Source organism: Mustela nivalis (genome assembly GCF_964662115.1).
Source record: "Mustela nivalis genome assembly, chromosome: X".
NCBI classification, from domain to species: domain Eukaryota; kingdom Metazoa; phylum Chordata; class Mammalia; order Carnivora; family Mustelidae; genus Mustela; species Mustela nivalis.
The window spans coordinates 94,869,887-94,890,314 of record NC_139040.1 but is presented as its reverse complement, the minus strand read 5'-3'; the positions used below and the strand labels follow the sequence as shown (position 1 = coordinate 94,890,314).

The following is a 20,428-nucleotide window of genomic DNA, read 5'->3' as shown; positions in this document are numbered from 1 at the left end:
GGAGTGTTTTCCTGACATCTTTACTGAAAGATGACTCAGATATAGATTACATTTGGGGGTTATCAATTTTTCTTTCTAAAATTCTAGATGTGAAAAATCAGACAGATTGACGTTTGTTTTTATCTGGGCAAGCTTATTTACCAGTGTGATACATTTCCCAATACAGTTGCTAGCACAGGTTTCTCTCAGGGATTTTAAAGAAGCTGGCCTTTCCTTAACGCTTAGGCCAGGTCTGGCTACAGAATTTGCAGGAAAGTTACATGCAAAGTGAGAATTCTTGTTCAAAAATCGAGAATTTCAAGAGGGTAACAGCAGAGCATTAAACCAAGCATGAGGCCCTTCTTATCACAGTGCCCTGTGTTCCTGCTTGGGTTTCAGTCCCATGGAGCTGGCCATGTTTATGGGGACTGCACTTCCTTAAATATAAGTCTCCTCCCTTTTCCTCCCAATCTCTGTCCTGTTTCCTGCCCACTTGTTTTATCTATTTGCCTAGATAAATAGGAAATAGAGGAGTCTAGAGGATATGGAGTGGAGGTGGGGGTAGGGATCAGTATTCTGGTAAGCAGCTTTCAAGGGGAGAGAAACTGCCATCTCTTGTTGGTTTAAGCACCAAGTGTGTGAGTTGGGAGACAGATGGTGGTGGGTCATCAGGGGATAGAATGTGGGCCTTAAATAAGTGGCGTCCTACCTTTTTTAGTCACTGTCTTTGAGGAAATGAAACCCAGGTAAACCATGATTGCAGTTTTCTTAATCCAGCCATTTAGGACCATCTGCCTCATAATTAACATCAATTTCACTCAGATCCAAGCTTTAGATTACCTGTCACTTTTAGTCTTTGATATTGTGAAACCTTGTCTTTTTTTTTTTTTTTAACTTATTTGAGGGCATTTTTGTTAGAAGTTAGAACAGGATACATTTGGGAACAAAGAGCAACATATCATTTTGATCTATAAGCCGTCATGGAATCAATTAGGTAGACCAGGGGTTGGCAAACTTTTCTACATAGGACGAAATAGTAAATATTTTAGATGTTGCAGGTCAAGAGGCAAAATCAAAGATATTATGCAGGTACTTACATAGCAAGAGAAAAAACAAATTTCTACAAATATTGTGTTGATAAACGTAAAAATCTAATAGTAATAATTGAAGAGTTTTGGTAATACAGGTCTACTAATGAGAAAAACGGGATTCTTTGTTTTTGGAATACATTTTGCTTAATTAAGGTTCAAAGGTAGTATCGCTTATCATCGAGTTAGTTTGCAAATGTTCATCTGTTAATGCTAATCTGTAATGGGATTTTATGTATTTCATTTTTGAAAATGTCTTTCCCTACAGATAGACACTGCCAAACACTGACGTCAATCCATGTGCATATGATTTTAATTGAGCATGTTGCATAGAAGGCATTTATAGAATTCTTTTTTTTTCCCTTTTTCTTTCAAAGATTTTATTTATTCATTTGACAGAGATCACAAGCAGGCAGAGAGGCAGGCAGAGAGAGAGAGGAGGAAGCAGGCTCCCTGTGGAGCAGAGAGCCCGACGCCTGGGGCCGATCCCAGAACCCTGGGACCATGACCGGAGCTGAAGGCAGGGGCTATAACCCACTGAGCCAACCAGGCGCCCCAAGAATTCTATTAGATTTTTCTCTTGTTATTTGCCTTTTAATATATCATTACATTGCAGTTAATCACTTCCAAATGATAGTTAGGTAGAAACTACTCAATTGGCACCATTAAATGAATTTTGAAATATAGACATTTCCTTTGTGCTTCCATCGAGGTCTGAAAAATTGAGGTCTCTTGGAACTGTCGCTTGAACTTGGAAAACACATGTGCTGCAAATCTGTATAGGAATAGATAATTTGCTTCTTATTTTAAGTTTCGATAGCATGGAACTATAGAAAGTGGCTTGACAGTACTTGTAGTTTGGGCAATGTTATTTTTCATCAAAATGACTTTACTGTTGTGTAAACTTCATGTGTAAGTGTTGTTTTACCTTGGAAGTGGTGAAGTTCGTTGAGACCTATTACCAAACCTTCAGCAAAAGCTAGTTTCCAAAGCCAGTTATAGGTTGAGAATAGGGTTTGAGGGCTGTTCTCATTCAAAAGTTCTCAATTTTGGTCTTGAGCTCCAAAGAGCACAGAAGAACTTTGCCACTGCTAAGACATTGAACTGCTCTGTGGTAGGGCAAGTCAGGATATTCAGTTTTTACTTCTGATAAAAATTCACAGAACGGATGATGGTTAAGTTCATGAGTATGAATGAAGTTACTGGGGACAATGCTGGTTCAATAACACATGCTAAATTAAAATATTATCACAGAGTAATTACCAATGAGTAATACAATGAATAGCCATAGGGTTTAAACAACTTACATCTCACCAACTTTGTAATTTGTTCAAATAAGCATTTTTCTGCTTCACACTTATTTTTGTTACCACCAGTTGTAACACATCTTAGCAGGTTCTACTTCATGTTGTAGGGTATTAGTGCTTTTTCAGCTGCTTTGAAAGCTGAGGCTAATGTTTCAGTCACTTCAAACAGGGCATGGACTCCTCAAATAAGTAATAATTGAGTAGTATCCATATTCCCTAACTCACGAAGAGCCGAGGAAAACTCACTTAGGTAATTGCCTTGTTTTTCAGTTGACTACTGATGTTGCTCCCAGAGTCCTCAACACTTTAAGCAACTGTTCAAAGCTGAAAGGTTAATAGCCTTAAATTTATTTTCTCTGGGCACATTACTTTGGCTGGTACAATCAAACACAATTTAATTAAACAGCTTTCCTTGTTTGGCTAAGAAATGAGCCACTCAGAAAATGACTTTGGTTGCAGTCTCCTTTTCATTTTTTATGTTGGTGAAGGAATTCTGCTATGATGAAATATTCTGTTTTAAATTCTCTAATTGTTCTCACTGTTGCTTTCCTATCAGTTGGGACTATTGTGATGAGTGTAGCCTAATAACATTGACATATATAATAAATGCTTTGCCATCAAATTTACAACAAAACCATCCACACTCTACTGGGCCTTAACAGCTTATCTGGAGTCCATTTTTCTCTTTTTTCTTGTTTTGACATGATAGACGTGTACTGATGATTCAAAAAATAATGTAATGGTGTTAAATGCATGGCACTTGAAACACTGCCAAGCTGTAACAGCATTACTGTGATTTGTAGGACACTAAGCAGCAGTGGGAAGTGATGAGACTACCACATACATTCTCTGTGCAACTATCTGTGTTTTGTGAATGTAGCCATAGACAATACATAAATGAGTAAGCATGACTGTGTTCTAATAAAACTTTATTTATGGACAGCCAAATTTGAATTTCATATAATTTTAATACATGATGAAGTAGCTATACAAATACAGGTAGCAGGCTGGTTTTGGCCTGTAGGGTATAGTTTTCTGACCCCAAGTCTAGCAAAAGGGCTAGACCAGTTGGCTAGCCAATATTCATTGAGGTTGGTGCCTACTGCTCAGCCCAGGTGAAAGGAAATCTTGTTTAATTAAGCAGAACTAACACCAATAGCAAATCCACAGTTATTCTTTCGATGCCTAAAATCACTATAAGCATTGGTATGATTCTCGAGTATGCTTTTCTAATTTTTCAACTTCAACTCCCAGTTCCTTCCTTACCTTGGTCTCAGCTTCTTGAAGTTACCAGAGCTCTCACATTCTTAGGCTTCTGTGATTTTGAAGATATGTTGCTGCCTCTGGCTGGAACACACGAAGCTCTACACCAACCTCCCATTTCCTACTAATTCATCGTCTGTTTGCTAGGAGCTTTATTTGGTCCCTCTAAGCTGATAAAGATGCCTTATCCACAGAAATTCTGGCGAAGCTTATAGCACTCATCATTGTACATTATGGTATAGAATTTATTTATACAATTCTCCGAGTAAGTGCTCAGGATAGGGACCATGTCAATTTGGGATATTTTCAGCCATTATTTCTTTGCATACTTTTTGGGCCCTGACCTTTTCTTCCTCTCCTTCTGGGACTCTAACAACACAAGTGTTAGATCTTTTGTTATAGTCTCACAGATCCTTGAGGCTCTGTTTATTACTATTTTTTCAGCCTATTTTCTCTCTGTTGTTAAGATTGGGTAATTTCTATTGTTCTGTCTTGATGTTCACTGATTTTCTCTATCCCTTCCATTCTGATGTTGAACCCATACATTAGGTTTTTATTTTGGCTACTATATTTTTCAGTTCTAAAATTTCCATTTGGTACTTCTTCGTATCTTCTATTTCTTTGCTGAAACTTCCTATTTCTCGGTTGTGATTTTCTGGTTTTTCATTTGTTTCAAGCGGCTTTGTAATTGCTCATTGAAACATTTTCATGATGATTGCTTTAAAATCCTTGTCAGATAATTTGAACATCTGATTTACCTCAGTGTTCTCATCTGTTGATTATATTTCCTAATTAAGCTCTGATTATTCTGGTTCTTGGTACAAAGGATTTTTGGTTGAAACCTGGACATTTTTGGTATTATGAGACTCTGGATGTCATTTAAATCTTCTGTTTTAGTAGGCCTCCTCTGGCATCATTCTGGTTAGGGAAGGGAAAGCACTGCCTTATCACTTTCGGGTAGGGGTGGGAGAAGTCCAGGTTCCTTACTCAACCTTGGTTGATTAGCGGAAGGGGAAGGTCTTGTTACTGCTGGATGTGGATGGTTGTTCTGGCTCCCCGGTAGGTCTCCATTGATATTACCCTGGCTGGGAGACAGGGCAGTGCCTCTTTAGGGCCCCCCACTTTGCTTCCATCAATACTATGGGAGCAGTAGCCTGGTTACCACTGGTAGTAGGCCTCCTCTCACACCAACTCAGCAGGGAGGTATCACTACCTCCAACTACCATTTCTGTTGGTTTGGAGTGGAAGTCCAGCCTTCCCAGTGAGGTGGTCATTTGAGGTGTCTCTTTACAGCCTGGAGAGGGTAGAAATCTAGGTTCCTGGTAGGTATGGGTAGTCCTGATTTCATTTAGAAGTCCCCAAACTATTTTGACAACTGAAGTTTTTGTAATAACTGAAAGTCTGTCTGTACTTGGTTCCCTATCTCCCCTCAACCCTTACTCTGTATTTATTTTTGTCATCAATGTGTTTGGATGTCAGTTGGATAATCACCAGTGAGTATGGGAAGAGCTGGTAAGTTCTTTTGACTTTTTATCTGTATGGGTTACATGACACTAACATTATGAATTACATATTCCTAAATGCTTCAGGTTAAGTATGTAGTTCTTTGAAGGAAAGTTGAATTTGTTTTCCTGTAATTGAGTAGGCTTCTTCTCTGATATTAATTGATGGTACTTACATAAGTATTAACTACAAATTATACACTAATTAGTCCATAATCGGACTCAGCATGACACAAATTTATATAATTTTAAAATGTTGATTACCTATGCATATATTTAGTCATATTAACTTGGTAAATTCAAATTACTCTCCCCTGCTCCTACTGTATTAAGTTAGAATTATGAAATAAGAATCAGTTGTGATATGAGGTTTAATTTTAGAATAAAGGTGGGGTGTAGCAATATTGGTATTATATGCTTTAAGTAAAATGCGAATTAAAACTATGTGTTGGATTTATAGAGAGGTCAGGGAGGATAAGGAGGCAGTGATTGGTAGAGTGGTGATCAATACATTTAGAACCCAGTATGTGAAAGCAAGAAAGGATTTTGCAAATTCCAACCTACCTTCCTTCCTCTCTCACTCTCTCCCTTCCTTTTTTTCTTTGAGGTCTTTGAATGTATCTGGCACTTTACCTACCTTATGGCATTTAATATTCAAAATAATATTGCAAAGTGGATATATTTTCTTTTTCACAGATGCGGGCACTGAAGCTCAAAGTAGACTAACTTGTGTAAGGTCACCCAGCTATTAAGTATTAGAGTTAGGATTCGAACTCAGAGCTGTATGATTTCATAGCTCATGCTCCGGCTCAACCTCTCTGCCCTCCATATGGGTTTTCAGATTCATTTTACATAGAAATAATCACACAATCATTTATTTCACCATTCTTTCTTCAGTGAGGACTCAAACCTTGGAGGCTTCATACATATTGTATTTACACTTATTTGACAAATTATAAGCTATTTGAGATCTAAAAAATTACATAGTGATAAAAAGATTGATGTTACTTTATAAAAGTTGTTTCATGCTTCATAATGGAGGATGGAGTTCTGTAGTTGGACTAGACAGGACTCCAGCTTAGTTGGTAAGTAATCTTCTCAAGGTCACACAGCCTGTGCAGTAAGGATTTGAGTCCAGGTCTGTGTCACTGCAATGCCATCCACTGCATCCACTCAGTGCAATTCTGCTATTATCTAGTCATAATTATGTGGTGGGAAAGGTTTTGAGGGACTTGGGGTGGTAGTCTTACAATTCTTAAGGGCTTGAGCCAAGAACCGCCAACTCCAGGAAGATGGCCAAATGCTGGCTGAATTCTATCTATGTTTGTGCAAGTCTAAGTGTGTGTGTGGAGGGAAGATCTTGGTGTCAAAATCTCCCAGGCTTTGAAGGTCATGTTTGTGACAAAGTTAACAATGCATGTGTTAATTTAGCTGTAGGAAACATTTGGCTCTCTATACTCATTCAAATAAAATAGAATACCACAAAGAATGGAAGAGGTGTTTCAGAGAAAGTAATTAAACATGAAATATAATCTATATGAAACTACAGTTTGTTAGTCTAGTTACTGGTCTCAGGGGAACAATTTAAAACCGTGTCTGTGTGCAAAATCAGTTGGGATTTCTACAGCTTTTCACTGAATACTGCTAGGATTACTGAGTCAGCACTGAATTGTCTTCCTTATATTTTGAAATCCAAGTTAAATATATCATGTCTATTGGTTATTAAAAAATAGAAAAGAGCCCATGTTTATAAAGAAAACTTGCCATCGTATGTCCATGAATTAATCTTTTCCTATCTCTGAAGCCTGGAGGTGTGCCTTGTAACAGATCTATTATATGAGTCATACTTTACTAAATTTGTCTTTTGAAAAGAGTAATGGACTAAAGGCACATTTTCTTTTTCTCCCAATTACACTTCGGATTGAAAACCAGACTAGTGACATTTATTCACATCTAAGATACGGTCAGAACAAGAAACTGTTACTGTTGTCTAAGGCATGTTGTTGGGGGTAGAAAAGGCTTTTCTGGGTTGCAAGCTGTGATGAGGATCTTAACTACGTCTTCCCTTAGGCCTGTCTACAAGCAGCCCGAACTCTTCCATGAAGGACCCCCTGAGATCAGCAATAGAAAGCGAAACCAACATTCTGGAGATCTGCTTAACAACTGTCATTTTCTTGCAGTATCATAACGAACTACCACTAACAAAACGCAGGTAGTACGAAAATTTGGCCCCAAAGTGCCGCCAACAGACCTTCGGCGGTGGGGAGCCGTGATCGGTGAGCCAGACCCCATGGGCGACTCTTCATTCACTCCGGCCGGGGGTCAGGAAGACTTCCCCCTTCACTTTCCGCGCTAGTGAGGGGATCGGGGCAGGGAGCGCAGGCCTGGCTTAGGGCGGCGCCCAAGCCGCCGGGCTGGGGCCAGCAGCCGCTCCCGGAGCGCGCTCTTCTCGGAGGCCATTATTTCCAGCGGTGCCAAAAGTGTGCGCCTTCTTCGGAGGGCGGAGGTCAGGGGCCGTGCGCCGCCACCCGGCGAGGCAACCCTTACCAGGCCCAGTGAAGCCCGGGACCCCCCGGAGCACGGGACAGCAGAGGCCGTGGTCTAGGCCTACCGCCGAGCTCTCCGGCAGGCAAAGGCCGTCCATGGCGTCCTCGCTCACTGCTCACGCCGGCCGCGGGCGGTGCCGGACCTCGTCCTTCCCCACCGCTCCCCTTCCCCCACGCCGCCCCCCCCCCCCGCCCCATCCCGCCACGGCTCCCGAGGTGACACGGCCCGGACCCTCCATTCTCTGCTCCAGTGTATTTAACCAGCACAACCTATCTGCCTGCTGCCTCTTGGTGACAACCCTTTCCCCCCGACAGACGGGCCCAACAGCCAACCACCGGCCAGAATTGGCCTGCGTCCCGCTCCCCGTCGGTGGCGGCCTCGGTGGGCGGGGTTCCGCAGCTAGCAAGTTAAGTGGAGCCACGGCTGACGTGAGTCAACAAAGGTCACGTGAGGCGAGCGGGCAGCGCCGATTGGCGGCGCTGCCCGGGCGCGGAGGGGGGGGTCACGGCGGCGGCGTGGGGTTCGCTGTGTGACACAATTACAACAACTTTGTGCTGGTGCCGGGGAAGTTTGTGTCTCCTACGAATACCCCCCCTTGCCCCCCAGTCCCGCGCGCTCCAGCCGTTCCCGCCGTCCCCGCCTGTGGCTGTCCCCCGCCCGCCCCCGCGATGTGACCCTACAGCCGAGCCGCCGCCGCTGCCGACCCGGGGGCTCCGCAGCCCCTGCCGCCGCCGCCTTCACCGCCGCCGCGTTGGGATTTTTCGTCGCTGCCGTCCGCGGCGGAGGAGGAGGCGGCGATAAAGTTGGTGTGCCGGTCCCGAGCGGAGACTGTGGGCGTCGTTGCGGGCCCCGGCCCGGGGGGGGGTGTCGGCGTTGGAGTTGTGAATTCGCTGCGTTTCCATGAAATCCTGCGGAGTGTCGCTCGCTACCGCCGCCGCTGCCGCCGCCGCTTTCGGTGATGAGGAAAAGAAAATGGCGGCGGGAAAAGCGAGCGGCGAGAGCGAGGAGGCGTCCCCCAGCCTGACAGCCGAGGAGAGGGAGGCGCTCGGCGGACTGGACAGGTACGGGCCGCCGTCACCCGCCCGGTCGGCTCCGGACGGGCTGGCGCCGCTCTCCGGGGAAGCCCGAGCGCGGCTTGCCTCTGGCGGCGGCGGGGCGGGCACCTCGGCTTGGCGCTCTCTGTGCGGTAGCCGCCGCCGGGGCCTCGGACTCGGGAAGGGGTGGATCGGTGGCGTTCCCCGAGCTCTAACGAGCCGCGTGTCTCTCTCCCCACAGCCGCCTTTTCGGGTTCGTGAGGTTTCATGAAGATGGCGCCAGGACGAAGGCCCTACTGGGCAAGGTAAGGCAGCCCGCGGGCTGGAGCGCGGACACGGGCTCCCCGGCCGGCGCCTGGCTCGCCCCGGGCCCCGCGGCCCGACAGGCGTTCATTGTGGCCACGAACGATGGCCGAGGGGCTTCCGGAAAAGTATTTCCTGCCTTTGCTCTCCCCCACCCTGGGATACCTCGCTTGTACCCTTGCGAAATCGCTCTCGCCTCTTGTAGCTGGAGGAACAGAGGCAGCAACGCTTTGGGGCCGAGCTCAACGGGGTCGACAGAATCGCCTCTCATTTTACGGCTTTTTGGAAGCAGACGGATGATCTCCGAGGTGCCTGTTCAGTGTCAAGGGATCATAAATGTGTGCAGATTTCCCCAAATTTCTGACTTACTTGCCTTCCGTGGTTTTTATTCTTTTGCTTCAGGCAGGCTGTTAATGTCTACGGTTAACCAAACGTTTTGGGCTTTTCTGCGTCCCTGCTCGCAGAAGGGGGAAGTTGTACGTAGTTTAGGGCCGTGAAGAGTTTGCATTGGGCTGTTGACATGCATCTCAACTGCTGGGTGTTTTACCTGAAGTTAGGTGACTTGTTTACTTTTTGGGTCTTTCTGCCATAGAAATTCTGCAGTTATTTTTAAGTGTGCTTTCTTCTTGGTGTCTCGTTTCCTGTGTGTCTGACCGGGGAGGCTAGGGGGGATTCGGGGTGTAGTCTCTGTTTATTTGTGTGGAAAGTTGTTGGCACTGTCATTTAGTTAAGTAATGGCTGCTCCTATCGGCCCAAGATGGCGGGACAGGGTGGGAGGAGAAAGTGAAGGGGGGGAGCTTGGGGGGAGGGAGGAGAGGTAAACATGGAAATAAATAGTAGCGATGAATAGGCCTCTCCTTCGGAGTGTGTAGCTCGATGGTGTTTAATGAAAATTGTCTAAGATGATTTGCATATAGAATTCTTGTACCTTTGTCAAGCTTGGAAGCAGTATTCATAAGCCTGGTAAATGCTTATCAACCTGTAGCACATTTAGTTGCCCATCCGTAAGCTTTTGAACAAAGGCTGTGGAGTCTCGATCTGTCTGCATCAGTTTGTCCCTCCTGACCAAAATATGATTGAAATGATATTTGTACGCTTTCTTTATTGGGACCGTGAAACTTGGAGTGTGTGCGATAGGTGTTGCATCCGTTAGACATTTTCTTTCAAGCTGAAATCAGTAGCTTTGCGTTTGACACCTAGCCTTATTGTTAGAATTGAGAAGGAAGTTTGAAATGACTAAGGCCTAGGTTTTTATTCTTAAGTTGATTTTTTTTTTTTTTTAGTTCTCAGTTTTTGTCTGTAGTTTGGTTTAGAAGAGTTCCTAATTCCTTTTATCTGTAATTAACTTGTTTTTGTTACAAAGTAACTAAGTGTAAGGGGTTTCAATCACAAATAATGACCAGAAAGCTAAACAGAAATAATCCTTTTCAGTAAGCCTAGTGCCTTTGACTGATACAGAAAACTTGAATTAAACTTTGGCGATGTAGGTATTCATTGGTTTCATTAAAATTATCGCTGGAAAAATGAGTAGTGACTAGCTCTGAAATGACTTAAGCTTCAATAATTAAAGCCTTGATTTTTTTCTTAGTACTTAAGATACTAAAAATAATCGACTGCCGTCAGTGTTGTCATTTAAAAAGATTAAATAAAATATTTAAATATAAGGAGCATCACTTTATTTTGGACTGATTATTACCAGTCTGACTTGGGGTTTGTAAAATGGTTTGCAAAGGAGACACATTTGGAAAAGTTTGGCTGAATCTATTGCTTTTGTTTTTACGGTAAAGAGGAAATAAGTGGAATCTGAGGTTTCATGTGGATAATAGGTAAAATGCAAGTTGATGAATTCATGTCTCAGGATGCTTGTATTTAGTAGATTCACAGCGGATAGTGCTTAACATTGGATTTCAGATTGTAATGTTGAACCCTGCAGTTATTATGCGCTATTGTGTTTAAATGTTAAAGAACTCAAGGTTTTCAAATATCTTTTGTGAAAGTATGCATTACTTTCTAGATGTTCGAATACAGTAACATGTTATAAATGAGAAACTTGTGAAGCTTCATTATATTTTGGGGAAGAATTAAGACTTGATAAAATACTGGATAATCTGATGAATTAGTGAGTATTTCGTTGAGGGGAAGAAAAAAAATAATCTTTATTACTTCAGACTTGGTGCTTGTGAGGTCCTACCTATTTAGGTCAAGACTCATTATCCTTAACATTAAAACATTATAGAGTATGTGCTTGCAACCTCATGCAGTTCCTGTGAGCCTGAACATACTAGTGAAATGTGTAATGTAAAGCTTGACATTATATAAGTTCACACCTTGTGTTCAAATTGGATTCCGAGTAGAATGAATGAGCTGGGATCCTGCTGCTGGAAGTACTGAATTATTTAGCTTCACCCATGTTTTGAACAGTCCTGGGGAACAACAGACACGTGTGTGTGTGTGTGTGTGTGTGTGTGTGTGTAATGTTGAGCTGTGTTGGTTTTAGAATTTTTACTCTCTGAAAGTCTCTCTCTTTTTTTTTTTAAAAGATTATTTATTTATTTATTTGACAGACAGAGATCACAAGTAGGCAGAGAGGCAGGCAGAGAGAGAGAGGAGGAAGCAGGCTCCCCACGGAGCAGAGAGCCCGATGCGTGGCTCGATCCCAGAACCCTGGGATCATGACCCGAGCCGATGGCAGAGGCTTTAACCCACTGAGCCACCCAGGCGCGCGCCACTCTCTGAAAGTCTTAAAAAAACAAGAGTAGGGTTTTTTTTTTTGTTTTTGTTTTTTGTTGTTGGGGTTGGTTCAGGCTACTTACCTGAGGGCAGGTAATGGAATTGAATGACTCTTCCTGCCAGTCCTCCACCCCCCAACAAATTTGGTTTGCACCTTGTAGAACTGTTTTATTTCTGACAGAAACTTAGCTAATTACTACTTGTTTTCAACGTTTTCATTCCTGTATGTTTTATTGGATCTTTTTTCAAGCTTTAAAATTCAGATTTTGTGGGTCTAAGAAAAAAATAACTCTAGACTTAGAAGCTTTGGAAAGTTTTAAACAAGTGTCTCTTACTTGCCCCTAAACTTGTATGTTCCCTTTCCAGGTATGGCAATATTTTATCCACACTGCTGATTTCTTTTTACTCTGTTTTGTAAGATTCATTTATATTAAATTCCTTAAAGGAATTTCTGTTTGTATGATTGCCATTTGATATATAATGCTTGGGGTTTTGGATTAGAAAAATAAATTAATAATATGGTATATTATTTTTGTAGTAGTATCTTTAAAAATATCTAAAAATTGTAAACACTGAGTGGTTGCTTAATCAGAGTTTTTGAAAACAGCATGATCTTGACCATTTGCTCTTTGAATTAATGCTGATCATTAATCTTTTGGTAACATAATAATTCAAGATTCTCACATTTTAATTACAGTGGAGTTATGAAAAGTATTAAATAAAACATTTGAACAAATTATGTAGACTTTTTAAGTACATTTCTGAAAATACTTCGGCTTAATCTTTTTTTCAGTTGGGTAAGGATTTGCATTGAAGCATCATAGCAATATATAGCATAAATATAGCAAGAATAAATAGTAATACTATAAGTAAATATAGGAAGAATAAATATAGTAATACTATAAGTCATTTTATAGTAATATAATGCTAAAGGGCTGGGGAATCTTACCTGTGTCGGGGCGCTATCGCTAAAGTACACAGTTTTTCATTTTGAAGTATGTTTACATCCATTTTAAGTTTGTCCTGAGTACTTTCATTGGAACTTTTTTTTATAATTCTGTTAATCAGTAAAAGGATTATGTAGAATACCTAGAAGAAGTGATGGGTTGTTTACCATTTGGAAATGTGTGTTCTTTTTTCCCTAGGAAATAATTAGTATTAAAATAGTTGGCATTTAAAATTTTTTTGGTAATGGTGGTAGTTTAAAATCCACTAAGGTATATATATTTTCCTAAATTTGGTTTGCTTACATGTAGATGGTAGGGGAAAATTATTAGGTCAGTTCTAGAGGTACCTTATTTATACTATAGTACTTAGAGGTTGATGATTTTTTATTTAAAATTTTTTTTTATTTATTTGACAGACAGAGATCACAAGTAGGCAGAGAGGCAGACGGGGGTGGGGGCGGGGAGCAGGCTGCCCGCTGAGCAGAGAGCCTGATGCGGTCTCCATCCCAGGACCCTGGGATCATGACCTGAGCTGAAGGCAGAGGCTTTAACCCACTGAGCCACCCAGGTGCCCCAAGGTTGATGATGTTTAAAATTATTCTGTATTATGTTTTTGTTGTTGGTGTTGTTTGTTTGTTTATAGGCACTTAAAGGGATATAAGAAGGTTTAGTGTTTGGATTACAAAAGTAATCATAGAATAATGTCATGCTTTGTGTTTGAAAATTAGGTTTTTAATTTCATGTGTTTATAAAAAGTATTTTCTTGTTTGGAAAATTGTCTTGTAAGTAATGATCGTCATTGTTTACCTGGAGAAGGTCTCATGCCATTACTACATATTTCCTAAAATTTTGCTATGTTGCTGGTAATAAAAGCTATAGAAAGATTACAGAAATGTTCACATATCTGGGCACAAATTAGAACTCCAGGAAAATATAAACAGGTATTCAAGGTTTGGCCTTTTTCACTAGATGTCTCTTTCTGTGGAATCAATTACAAGTTGAAATGACTAGAGACCATTTGACGGCCACCTCTAGATATTTTAGGTTAAGAAAAACTGCCTGAGATACAGGTTTTTGTGACTTAGGTGGTAAAGTGGAGTGATGGGCCACTTGTTTTAAAGTGAAGCTTCAGTGCTTGGCTAGCTACGGAGTAAAAAATCTTACTCTGACTTGATTATGTAACATCTAGTTTTTATTTGTATAGTGCCAGTATTCTTTTGCAGATTTGAAAGGGTTTTTGTTGAGTTTATTTTTACTTTGAAACTCATTGTGATCCTTTGAGCTTTTTGAAACTGATGTTAAGGACTGATAACACTGTGCATTATTAGTATTATTTTTGAAATGTGGTATCCAGAGAGCTAATTTATGTTACAAAAACATCACCAGACTAAGAATTGAAATGATGGTTAGGTTATTTAGGGCCCACATGTATTTATTTGTAGACTAGTTAATTAATGGAATTTATTTAATGAATGCAAAATTGATAGTTTTATGTACTCTAAGTGAAGCTTTACATGTATCAGTTTTGCGCATTGTTAACAGTACATTAGAGCAACAAACATTGACTACATTAAATGCAAGCCTTCTATGCAGGGAATATGAAGATAATATAGATATCCCTTGCCTGCACTGAAAACTTAAGCTCCTTAACAGAGTGAGATAAGTATAAGAATGATATAGCATAGGAATGTCAGTGCCAAAAGAATAGTGTAAAGTGTCCTGAAAGTTTATGATAAGGGTCAGTTTAACAAGTTAGAATGGCTGTTTGTCTTTTGGCTAACCATAGAAACATTGATTAGCAAGCAGACACAGGCAGTCACTGGAACCTGCTCGGGTAGCATGTGAAGTCCCAGGTCTTTGTCTTTGTAGGTAGTCTAACAAGAACCTTGCTGGAAAGGTGCATTGGAGGGGCACATGTAGCGATATCCCAGAATTACCTAGTCCCAGTGGAACACAGGGCTGAATGGGACTCATAGAGTTACACTTAACTGTATAGAGCATTAGGATCCTGGGTTTGTGGATTCTTAGGCCCTGTTTGTACACAGGTGGAGGTGCCTTTACAGTATTTCTAGCCAAGTCACATTAACTTGACCATCATTCATTTCACCAGTGAAAACTTGGTGTCTAAAACCCCTTCCTACCTGACACATTCCAGGGCTGACTGAAGTAAAGACAGGAGAAACATTGCCTTTGCAGAGTCCTGTCCTGGCTCATGTCCTCCTCATGTCTCTCACTGTTAGATTGAACTATTCTTGGACTGTGTATTCCTGATTTGGGAGTTTAAAAAGTTAACTAACCGCTTTTGGATTTTAGGTTATTAGAGTTAACTGATAGTTGCTAGTTTAAGATTAACTAAAGCATCTGAGACCCACCATATTCTGATGTATTTTAGTTTTTTAAAACATTTAATGAGAATTTCTATTATGTAACATATTCTCTGTCAGACACTTAAAACTAAATTATTTAATTAAACTTTTACAATACACTTGCGAGTTTAATGGGTTTATTTACATTTGTGAGATATTGCAGAATGGTGTCTGGGCTGGTTTAATTTACAGACAGCCTTTTCCATATTTTCAGGTATGTTTCAACAAATTACACACTTTGAACACTGGACCTCAAAAAAGAAAAACAAAAGACCCTGTTAGCTCTTCATGCCTGGGCACTTATGGACTGGACCTTTTTTCTCTGGGTGTGTGGTGCTGGAGGTGGGCAGGCATTGATGGCTTCTGCAAAACAGTACTTGCTTTCTTGGATTTTCAGTTAGTTTACTGTTGGTACAGTTGTAAAATCGAGTTTCAGAGTTTTACCCTAGGTTGGGCCTCAGCAGAATGGCTGCCGTTAATAGGATGAGGATTCTTTCTTTTTTTTTTTTTGATGATTATTTCTTAATTGTGTTTCTTGGACATGGTCTTTCTTGATTTGGGTATTAGCAAGGAATCTTGTAATTTTGTTTAGGAAAACGTGATTTAAGATCAGATTTTAGCTTTTAATAGATGTTGAAAGGATAATCTGCTGTGTGTTCTCTTACCTCTCTGATCTCATTTTATAGTAATACTTATCTTTGGATTCTTGGAATCCTTGAATGAGTGTGCATGGATACTCAGTAAGTAAATAAAGGTCATCTTGGAGTACAAAATAACTCTAGGGTAAGGAGGAGGGGAGAATTTAAACTTTATACTTCAGAGATTTCTGTACTGGTATTTTTTTTTTTTTTTGAACTTTAGACATGTATTACTTTACAAATAATACAGTAAGCACCCTGATAGTGAGTACACTGGAATTATATTTTGGTTGATTAAAAATGGATTTTATTCTACCGTGTGTGTTGAGGTAACTGTAAAGGCGTTGTCAAGTTGTGATACTTTCGAACTGGATGGTCCTTAAGTGAGGATGGGGTCAGTGAAGTAGAGATGGTCTATTAGGTCTTATTTCTTTGCCTTTTAGGTGGCTTTGTGATTTGTCACTATGCAGTCTTCATTTTTTTTTTTTTTTAAGATTTTATTATTGACAGAGAGAGTGCACACACACACAGGGAGAGGCAGAGGGAGAGAGAGAATCTCAGATTCCATAGGTGCTGAGAGTGGAGCCAGGTGCTCCCCCCCCCCCCCATCTCATGACCCTGAGATCATGACTTGAGCTGAAATGAAGAGGCAGATAGATACTTAACCGAATGAGCTACCCAGGCCACCCCTGCAATCTTCATTTTGATCTTTAGCATCTGTTTCTTTGATGAACTTTCCTTTTGGGCCCCTTATTGCCCAGGTTGACCTTTGGGACCTAATTAAGAGCTTGCGAGTGATGCCTTATTTAGACAGTTTCAGGGTTCCCAGGCAATTTGTGGGCTGTTTGCCGCAGAGTTTTATTTTCTTTCTTTATTTTTTAATCCGTTTTTTCTTTTATTCTATCTTTTCTCTACTTTTTTACATTGTTAAAACTGTTGTCATTCTATTAATGTATTCTGATTTTTTTTGTAGTTCAGGTTTGTGGAAGTATTTTGTGTTAGAATATATAAAAAATGCTGCTGCTAAGTTTATTCTCAGGAAGAAAGTTGGACTTTGTTATAGTTACGAGATTTATATGAGGTCATCTAATACATTTTATACAATAGTGAAAGAAACCCTTTTAGATAAAGGGTTTTCAGGCTATGGATCTGTTGCATTATGTTCATTAGATCCTTTTCTTCTTTAAAAAAGTTTGTTGGGGAAAATTTCCAGTATTTTCAAAAGTGAAGAAAACCAACCAGCCATCACTGATCATTACCCATTTCAGCTATTTTCAACTCAAAGACCAGTTTTGTTTCATCTATATTTTGCCCCTCACCCCCATTATTTTGAAAGACATCTCAGGCATTAGTCTTACCATTTAATCCATAGATATATCAGTTTATTTCCGAAACATAGCCATAGTGCCCTTATTGCACATAAAAGTAACTTTTTTTTTTTTTTTGGTAAAGATTTTATTTATTTATTTGACAGAGAGTGGTAGAGCACAAGTTGGGGGGAGCAGCAGAGGGAGAGGGAGAAGCAGCAGGCTCCCTACTGAGCAGGGAGCCAGGTGTGGAGCTCTGTCCTAGGACCCTGGGATCATGACCTGAGCTGAAGGCAGATGCTTAATTGACTGAGCCACCCAGGTGCCCATAGAAATAACTTCTTAATAGTAAGTATTTTTGGGGCCTTGATTTTTTGACGTATGGAAGAATTAGTTCTTTGGAAAACTAGAAGAAAACAGATAATTAGCTGAAATATATATGAGTTTGTGTTTTAATATTGTGGAAGGATTCTGTAATAGAATCTAACATAATATGGGGCAAAAGAGATAATTTTGCCTAAGAACTTTATGACTCTTAGTTCATTGAATCTGGGTCATTTATACATTTTAGGGGAAATTTGTTTTTAAGATACAGTAGTTAAAATGTTTTACGTTTTTGAATTTCAAATATCAGAATGAGAACTAGAAAAGCTTTGGTTTTGCTTGGTTGATTTTGAAATGTTTGCTGACCTGCTGTGGTGAAGCACTGTGCAAAGTCTTTGGGCAACAGTAAGACCTGGCCTCTGCCCTTATAGTCTTTGGAGAAAAGTGTATAGACTGAGTGATCATATGTTGTAGTAAGTATAATAATAAAGTTGTGTATGCAAAGTACTATGAGCTCTCAAATGACAGAGCCAATAAAACAGTTAAAATTTTTGATGATGGGTAGTTTAAATTATCCACACAGTTTCTAGCATTTTGGAACATTTAATTTTGATTGGAGAAGTAAGTAGGTGAGGGAAACTCCACGAAGATGTAACATTTCATCTTGGTTATCGAACCTGAGTAGAGGTTTAGCAAGAGCAAGGAAAGGGCAGACAGTTGGAGGTAAATGAAGTTAAATGGTGTTTGAGGAATTGTGAATAGTTGAGTGTGAGTAGAGGGTGTCATGGTGGAGTTAGGAGAAGGTAGCTGAGCACATGAAGGCTCACATCAATATAGGCCATAGGAGGCCATAGGATGTTTTGGGACATCATTGAATTCATTTCTCATTCAGGGGGAATTGACATGACCAGAGTAGATTTTATGGGACTATTATTGGCTATAGTAAGAAGGATAAATTGGAGGGGAAAGGATCCTATTTGTGAAGTATTGGTGGTTAGATAACAACGTAATGGATTTTAGAGTAGAATTCTGCTTCTGCCACTTACTAGATGTGTGACCCTTTGACAAATTATTTCATCTTTCAGAGGCTCAGCTTTCTCATCTGTAAAATGGAAGTGGTAATAGATTCTGGCATGCTGTTGCATTTTGTGTTAAGAAGGAAAGTGCTTGGCATTGGTCCTAGCATGGAAGGTGCTCAGTACAAGAAACAAGTTACTACCTTCTTGGAAAAGACAGTTGAGTTTAAACTAAGGCTATAGTTCAGGAGTGAGGGTGGAGATAGAGGCAGATTGGGGAATCTCTGGAAAAGAATCCTAGCATCTCACTCTGGCTTTCTTTCTTTGTCTAACCACATCTTAAGTCTCCGAGACACTGTTCTAGACTTTCTTTACTCACTCTGCCCCCAACTTACACATAAACCTGACTGCCATTTGATTACTTGAGTTGGGCATCTTGAAGGCACCTTAAACTGAACATATGCAAACTGAATTTATCATTGTCTTTGATGATTCTTATCTTAATAAATGGCAGTTAATCATTATTTTTGCCAGAAACCACTTAGAAAGTCCTAGTAGTCCGCCTATCTTGTCATTTCTCCATCTTAAATTTCATGTCTGTTTCTCTCCATTCTCACTGTCATTATTCTGATTGAAGCCATGATCCTATCTTTGACTTTGGAAATAGCTTCATACAGTTTTTTTTTTTTTTTGAATATGTATACTTCTACATAGTACAAAATTGAAAAGTTACATGAAGGGTGTTAACAGTAAAAAGAAAATCTCCCTCCCACACCATCTCCCATTTATTTCATGGCAGGCAGCCACTGATAAAAGGTATATTGAGTAACTTCTTATATCAACACATACAAAAGCACATTCCGCTGTATTTCTCTCCCCCACACAAATGAGGTCATATTGTATACAAGTCATTAAAATACTTTGTTAATTTTACTGATTGCTATATGAGAATGTTAATAGTTTCTAATGAGTTGCCTTGGGTTTGACAGTTCTCTCAAATAGTGAGATGTTAGTGAGGGGATTGATTTGGGTTATTTTTAAGTTCTTTTGATTTTGAGGTTCTATTACTCCTTTTATACATGATACTGAGAATAGAAATTCTTCAACACGCGATGGTCTTAGTTGGAAGTATATTCATGTGTGTTTTCTTAAGATAGCAGTTGCAGTTGCTGTGAACTGTCAATTGGTAAATTTTGGTAGATTTTACCAAATAATTGGTAAATTTTGCTTTTGTATTTTGGTTTTATTATTGAATCAGGCTCTGTGATTACTAACTTAATTCACTGAATGTTTATAGAAGTAGCTGTAGTTTATATTACTTTATAATCATGTATTTGCAGGAGTCATTCATTTCCTTGGTTTATTGTTTTTATTACAGGAAAGGAAAAATTGGTAAACTTGGTTCTTGATTAGTTGAAAACTGTACAGGGCTTAGTGTGTTAACTTATTTCATGGCAAAATATATTTTCATTTTTCAGTGCTTATGTTAGAGCTATAACAGTAGTACTTTATTTCTTGGGAGCCATTAACCCTTTTAGGGTCAGTGTAGCCGCATACGTTTTGTATATGATTTCAGGGAGTGTATGGATCCCTTTGAAGCCCAACTGTGGACTCCATTATTTTCAGTTAGTGTAGTTCACTTAATTCTTGAGTAGAGGGGTAGATGTGTTAATGATGGGAGTATGTTGGGGAGAAAGGAAAGCCTTAGAACCACTGGGTTGGTTAGGCTTAGATGGCATGGATTTTTACCACACAGTCTGTGGTATTCTATGACCACTTCACATATTCTTTCAAATTCTTCTCTGGTTATTCTAAGAGTGCTAGGGGAAGAGAATGTGAACTGATGTCTAGAGAACTTACTGCTCTAACTGGAAAAATAGCTGTATGCACATGTCCTTCTAACATAGTAAGTAGGCTTTAGTGTTGTTTCTTTAGTCTGGGTGTTCAAAATGATGGTTTGGGTTGGGAGGATGTGTGATATACTGGGAAGAACAATGGATTAGAAAACTGAAGACCTGAGTTTTAGGGTCTGCTGCCTACTTTAGTCAAGTTGCTTAATTGATATGGTCTCAGTTTT

The 20,428-nt window shown here is 40.1% G+C and overlaps 1 protein-coding gene across 12 annotated transcripts in view; it reads left to right on the top strand.

Moving 5' to 3' along the window:
* Positions 1 to 8,151: 8,151 nt before the first annotated feature.
* The window catches only part of LOC309856735 (lysine-specific demethylase 6A), a 179,235-nt gene continuing 166,958 nt past the window's right edge, over positions 8,152 to 20,428 (top strand). For 5 of the 12 annotated variants that reach the window (XM_082718217.1, XM_082718210.1, XM_082718221.1 and 2 more), the window contains exons 1-2: positions 8,204 to 8,747; positions 8,962 to 9,025. In XM_082718217.1, the coding sequence (XP_082574343.1) occupies positions 8,587 to 8,747; positions 8,962 to 9,025 (225 nt within the window). In that variant the 5' untranslated portion in view covers positions 8,204 to 8,586. Of the gene's footprint in view, positions 8,748 to 8,961; positions 9,026 to 9,171; positions 9,332 to 20,428 lie in introns of those variants that run through there. The other 7 variants (XM_082718213.1, XM_082718211.1, XM_082718220.1 and 4 more) reach the window with 5 other exon arrangements.